This window comes from Helobdella robusta (genome assembly GCF_000326865.2).
Source record: "Helobdella robusta unplaced genomic scaffold HELROscaffold_3, whole genome shotgun sequence".
NCBI classification, from domain to species: domain Eukaryota; kingdom Metazoa; phylum Annelida; class Clitellata; order Rhynchobdellida; family Glossiphoniidae; genus Helobdella; species Helobdella robusta.
Window position 1 is genome coordinate 3525977 of NW_008704501.1, and position 7221 is coordinate 3533197.

General features: G+C 30.4%; 1 protein-coding gene across 1 annotated transcript; it reads left to right on the plus strand.

The window, feature by feature from the left end:
• Window positions 1-918: 918 nt before the first annotated feature.
• On the plus strand, window positions 919-6340 carry HELRODRAFT_161356 (hypothetical protein; the record flags this gene model as incomplete). Its single annotated transcript, XM_009021279.1, has 12 exons — window positions 919-1004; window positions 2066-2121; window positions 2206-2318; window positions 2495-2569; window positions 3088-3147; window positions 3511-3591; window positions 3801-3878; window positions 4282-4368; window positions 4726-4833; window positions 5042-5513; window positions 5869-5910; window positions 6201-6340. The coding sequence occupies 12 exons, from the start codon at window positions 919-921 to the stop codon at window positions 6338-6340; spliced, it is 1398 nt and encodes a 465-aa protein (XP_009019527.1).
• Between the last annotated feature and the right edge of the window lie 881 nt (window positions 6341-7221).

Below are 7221 nucleotides of genomic sequence, written 5' to 3' on the forward strand. Positions count from 1 at the left end.
ATATATATGTGTGTGTGTGTGTGTGTGTGTGTGTGTGTGTATGTGTGTGTGTGTGTGTGTGTGTGTGTGTGTGTGTGTGTGTTGTGTGTGTTGGTCAGTGTATGTTTGTGTATTAAAGTACAGCTATTTTCTGGGGTTTGTGTGTTTACTAGTGAATTTTGCTGTCCATGAGAGAATTAGAAAGCGTTAAAACCTCAGCCGCATCAGTAATCATAATTTTTCCAATTTCATAAATCGGTAGCAGCAAATGCATTCCTGTATTGAACTTTGTATCCGTCGCAAATTAAATACAATATTACGAATATGTATTCTATAATGAAGCAACATTCATATAATATTTCATTACTTCTGTAAGGTGACCATGGATAAAAGCATGCGAATCCTCGTAACATCAGGTTTTTTTATTTATTAGATTGGCTGGCGTCATTTTGAATGAGATTCCGCTTTCGAACCTCTTTTGACTTACGAGTTACTACTGATTGCTTATCTCTCAAGCTTAAAAAAATAAATGTACACAAATCAAATGAGGATGAAGATGATATAAGAAGTTTCTGATTGTGTGTCTGTATGTTAGTGTTTGTTTTTTGCTCATGCTGGTTCCCTCTGTAGGCTGATGTGTGGTTATTTGTTATTTCTCAACACATACACACACGTTAACAGTTTTACTTTAAGAATCGTTTAAAAAAATACATTTATAAATTTCAAAGATCCTAAATTAATTAGTCACTGAACCTGAAATTAAAAAAACATTATGAAAAAAACATAGAAAAACTGGTGTTCTTTAGTGTTTTTCAGATTTTCAACTAATACCTACTGTGATTATTAGCAGCACCTTGTTTTAAAACTTAACTATCGTCTCTTTCTGACTTCTCTTCCTATTAGTTGGTTTTTATTTTTATTAGTTCTGCCCGCAAATAAATGGCTCCTGTAGATTTGAAAACTCACAGAGAAGAAATTTTGAAAATTCATAAAGAAGTTTCTGATCCTAAAAGCCCAACAAATTGGTTAATTAATAATTAAATCAATTGTTTTTTTGCTTCATCTTCAATTCTTCATCCTCATTTGATTTGCTATGATTTCTTTAGTACCGGTTCATCATTTCTTCCGCTTTTGGTCATATATAAAATATCAATAAAGATACTCATATATCAGTTGTTAAGAAGCTTTAAACTTTAATTGGATCTCTAATAATTTCAGTAGATATATCTTTCTATGATTTAAAAATATTTAGATGAGGAATAGAAATAGTAAATAAAATAGAAAAGGGCATATCCAGCATACCCAATACCCATTGTAAAAGATAGTAAGAGAAAATAATATATAGAATGACAACAAAGAATAAATAATGGAGTAAGAATGTTTAAGAAGCATGAGACAATGGGAAATGAAATGATTATTTAAAAAAAATGAATAATTAATTAATTAATTGACTGGTTGGTGACTTAGTTAATTAATTGACTAGTTGATGACTTAGTAAATAAGTTGAGTTATTGTTAAAGGAAAAGAATGGACAAAGTTAAACAAATGACAAATATTTATTGAAGGTTAATATAAGGTATCTTGTGATGAAGGTCTTATCCTGATAAGTTGAATAAGTGATTGAGTGAAAACTAAAGGTAAAAAATTGATGATTTTGGACTCCAAATTTATTTAATTATATAAGAAAAGTGTTTGAAGTAAAGTCTGAAAAATTAATATAATAGTGATGTATTTTTTTAATAAAGAGAAATTCAAATAGAAATTTAGAAATATGGTTAGTTAGTTAGTAGTAATCTAAAGTTATGAAAGTGAAATAAGGATTATTTTATCAAAAAATAAAAGGATAAATATTTTTGTATAAAATCTTAAAGCTAGGTAAAACCTATTAAATTATAATAATTAAAAAAATGGATAAAAATGACAGTTTTTTAATATTAATTTTTAATATAATAATGATAATCTCATTTTATCATCATAACTAACATGGTAACCAAATTTTATTCACACTGTAGTAAATCAGAATATTAATGACATTTCGACTTTTAGTTTGCTGAGAATTAAATAAAACCTTATCACATCACCTTAGGGCATTATTTGGTTATGATGGAAAGTCAGATGTGTTGATTGTGGTTGGTAAAGGAGGTTAGATTTGATTTGTTTAATTTTTTATTAACTGATTCTACAGTGATTTTTTAACAATGGATAATATTTTTTATCACATTCAAGATGGAGGGATTCAAGAGTTCACAGATGAGTTGAACTCTGGTCGAATGATGTATGGCTATTTGAAAGTCATTGACCCCAACACCGATCTGCCTAAATTTGTTTTTATTAATTGGGTTTGTCAGATTATGATTTCTTGCTCAAAATCAATCTCTGTTTTCTTTTTTTAAAGTTAACATTTTTAAAAAAATTTAACCAAATGTTTTAAAAATATTGTTCATATGGTTTTTGAATGGAAATAACAGAATAAAAAATTTTGTTATAAATTTTTTTTGTATAAATTCTATTAAAGCAAGGGGAAGGGGTGCCAGAATTAAGAAAAGGTGCCTGCACTAGCCACGTCAGGGAAGTTTCAAACTTACTTAAGGTTCAGTCTTCCGTTTTTTATTGATTAAGAACTTACGTTTAGTGTAGTAAAAATAATTTGGTGTTTCTATTCAAATCAATTTGTCAATGTATTTGGTAAACATTTTTGCATTTTTTACAGATATTAAGATAATAAGGCATTAAAAGTTCATGAGATTATCATTAGATGTTTATTTAAGTTCATATTTTGAAGTTATTTATCCAACTTCAAGTATTTAAAATGTGTGCTTTGTTTTATAGTCAGCATTGAAATTCTAGGGATTATTCTTTTTAGAAATTTTTTAACATTTTTCAGAAATATGCTGTTTAAATGAATGTAGCAATAGTGCCACTCCCATCAACACTCAACACTTGACTGTCAAATCAAACTTTACTGTAACTGTTCCCTATTTGAACTCACATTTAATGTTAATGTTCACATTTTTTTGCCACATGTCATTCATTTGTCACAATCCTATTTAACATCACATAAACAGCCACACAAGCATATAATGAATAACGTTCCTTATGTATATGTAGGGAGCCCATGTCTCAATAAATGCCAGAACAGAAGATGACATAGATGAAGAGACCATCAAGGTTGTTTTTTGCATATTCAACATTTCCAATGTCATACCTTCTTCAGAATTTCATTGGAAGCATTTATATTTTGTTTGTTACTGTACATTATTCGTTTGTTTTGTTTTAAATTTGTTTTTAAAACTGCTTAAACTATAATAATAACAGTTGCAAAGTTATAAAAATAGTATAGAAAATATAGTTAATATATCAACATTAATTATAATTAGCAGCTGTAGAATTTAGATTTTTTTAGATTTTATATTTTTAAAGTTTTAAATTGAATTTTTTATGAAGCGAATGGATTGTGAATAAATAAATGTTTGTGGGCAACTATTAATTATTTCCTTCTTTTAACATGTCTGTTAATTAATTTGAATGTAGATGAAAGTTTCAAAAGCATCTGGTGCCAACTACAGCTTCCACAAAGAACAAAAGAAAGATGTTGCTCCCATTGCTCCAGTGGTTTGTAGAAGTTTTTTCTTTATTGTGTAAATTTTTGATCAGATTCATGTTTAGACTATTTTTATGCCAAAGCAGTATTTTTTATATTATTTCATACAATTTCAAACTTGTCACAAAGCTCTCAAAGTCAAGAAATTTTTACACTTTTACTAGTTTTTACAGCCAGGTGTCAATAACTTCAATGTTTATTAAAAATAATTATGAATTAGGGCTCAGTCTATCAGAAGATCAAACCGCAAGTTGACATCAAACCTACTTTGAATTCAAAATTCTGGGAAGATCTGGCTGTCAGTTTACTTTTGTTCAATTGTTTGTTTATTATCACTTGAATATTTTAATTTCCTTTGTTCTTAATTTCTGTATTCATGTATATGTATGTATATATGTATATATATATATATATATATATATATATATATATATATATGCAAAAATGATCAATAATAATTAACTAAATAAAATTTGTGTGCACTCATGCGTGTATGTGCCTGTGTGTGTGTGTGTTTCAATGACCCTTATTCTTTTATTTTTAGAGATTTTTAAAGACAATTTATAATTTCGTGAAGCAAGATGAACAGAACACACTTTATGCTAACATTATATAGATTCTAAAAAACTATATAACATTATATAAATTCTAACAAATGGATAATATGAAGTTAACAAAACTTTTAATTTTTGCAAAACCAGAAAGAGGAGTCCCAGAGAAAGGAAAATGAGAAGAAGATGCAGGCAGCAGAAAGAGAGAAGATTAACAAGGAGACCAAGGAGAGAGAGGTAGGTGTCATCTTATTTTTGCTCTTCTCTGTATTGCTATTGGTTTGGTAGTCATGTTTTTGCTGGCAGCAGTATTGGTGTTGTTATTGCTGTTGTTATTGTTGGTGCTAACAATGTTGTCAATAACGATTTGTTGTTAGTGATGTTTGGTGGGGATAGTTTTATTGATGACATCAGTGTTGGTTTTGGTGTTGAGAGTAGGGTTATATTTGGTTGTTTCGATTACTGCTTATTTGATGCTGTTGTAATGTTTTTTAACGCCATAAAGTTGCTCATGATGTTAATGCTGCAGTGCGGTTCATTACACAACTTGATCTAATTGTTACACATCATTTAAACTTTCCCAATTCAAATAAGATGCAAAGTTCAAAGTTGAGAGAGCAACAGGAGGCTGAACGGTTGAAGAAAATAAAAGAAGGACAACACACCAACACCACCACATCCGCGGCTGATGACACACAAAAAGTAAATTCATGTTTTGTTGTTCTATAATTGTGATGATGCTGGTGAATTTTTTTGCTTCTTACTTAAATGCGGTTCATTTATCGAAGCAAATAATAACTTAAAAATTATTCACAATCATACAACTCTTCAATATAAATAATAATTTAAAAATTATTCACAATTATACAACTCTTCAATATAAAGAAAAAAATTTTTACGTTTGATGCAGTTTTCTATTGGCAAGATAAAAGCTTCATTGTTTGAAGTTGAGAAGAAGCAGGAACCGCCGAAACAGCAGCCACAGCCGCCCAGACAAAAATTACAAATGCCTAAAATGCCAAAGCAAGAAGATGAAGAGCCAAAGAAACCAGTGCAGCAAACCATTCCATCGCCTGTCAAAATTCCAGCACCTCCATTGCAACAACCACAAAATGATGATGATGATGAGGAAGAGGAAAAGAGAGAAGAATCAATTTATGACGACACAATCGCCCATGCTGATTCCACAAAAAACACAACAGTAACCCAGAATGTGGTGAACGAGGATATATATGATGATACTGTGCCTCCACGCAATGAATCAGTCAGTCAGCAAGAAGAAAATGGTGAAGAGATATACGACGACACTGATGCCATGCACACAACATCAACCAGTCATGGAGTTGAGGAGGAGTATTATGATGACGCTGGTCCATGTACTGGTCAGTATCAGATTTGTTGTTTGTTTTGTTGTCTGTTGTATCTTCTTTCTCTTCTACATCTCTCTCTACTGTTGCTTGCATGTTTGTGTGTGGTTTTTGTACTTTTTTTATTCTTGGCTGTGATTTGCTTGCAATTTTTGGGTTCTAATTATTATTGATGTTTGTTAACAACCGTCATTATTTACAAATAAAAATATTGTTATATTTTTGACTGTTCAATTTTTCAAACAGTATTTTCAAACACCTTTCAATAATAATTTCTTACACATTGGTCATCAATATGACTTATTTTAATGCTTATTATTGAAATACATATGAAGATTTATTAATAATTAATTTTCGTCCATGCAACCAGATGGGGATTTGAAATGTAGGGCCACATTTGATTACCAAGCAGGTGAGATTTGCATTATTCATTTTGTAATCTATTGTTAATTTTCATTTTATTTACGTAGCAGATATGTTGATTCTCTCTAGCTAACGAAACGTAATCATATCCTGCCATCATTTTTTATAAATGTCTTTCATTAAAAACATCTTCTATCAATTTATATTTCTTAAAAAATCGTTGAATGTGCCTCTCAATGAACTGAGATAATCGTAGAATCAGTCGTCTGGGTTACATTATTAAATGCAGTTTCTTGAAAACCACGTATCGCCAACTTATTAAAATTGAAACACATTCAGCTGACAGTGACGAGATAAGTTTCGATCCTGGAGACATCATAACGTCAGTGAAGATGATTGACGAGGGTTGGTGGTACGGCAAGAATTCCAGAGGAGAGTGTGGCATGTTTCCAGCTAATTACGTTGAGCTCATCAATTGAAACAATGCTTTTACTTGTAATTTCGTCAGTAACAGCGACGTTTGCGTAAAATCCACACTTGACTCCCTTCACTTTTTCACTGAATATTTTTACCGTCAACGTTCAGCTCTTGTTGCAAGGACTAAATATTTTGAGAATTTGTTAATATTTTATGACGAAACATTTTTGTTTTTTTCATCATATTCATGGTCCCTGACTTAATTCCCATCGTACGTTCGTTACATTAGCCTACTTGATTGTAGTTTGTTACTCGTATTTCGCTTCATTCCTACCTTATTTTACATCGCAAATAAAGAACTTCTTTTTAACCTCTGACCATTACGTTGTTTCTCATAGTTCGGAGCCACTGTGTACATGCACAACTGAACAGTGCAAACTGCACACCAACGCCTGCTGCCATACTCTGCATAGAAAACTTTCTAATACAATATAGGTCAATGAATTTTAACGAAACTTTTTTATCGATTGATTTTGAAGGTTTTTTTTGGTTGAATGTCTCCTTTTTTAATTTCGTATGAAGCTGACCTTGAAAATTTATTTTTTAAATGTACCACACGCTAAGACATTGCAATTGAATTTATATTTGTACATTATAGATTTGGATTTGTAATTTAGACATTTTACGCTCATACTGATTATTTTTCTACATAAATATTTTGACGGTCGTTTTACAATTCATCTCAATACTCTTGTCTGCGCTGTAATAATTCAGGGAAATTTATTCCGATATTGTATAATTATATTTTAAATTTCATGCAAACTATGTATAAACCGGTTTCACGTTCATGTGTTTTATTTGTCATGCCATTCAGCTCATTACGTTGAAGACTTGCACTTTAATAAGATGAGATAAAAATTCGCCAAAGCAAAATACAAAAAAC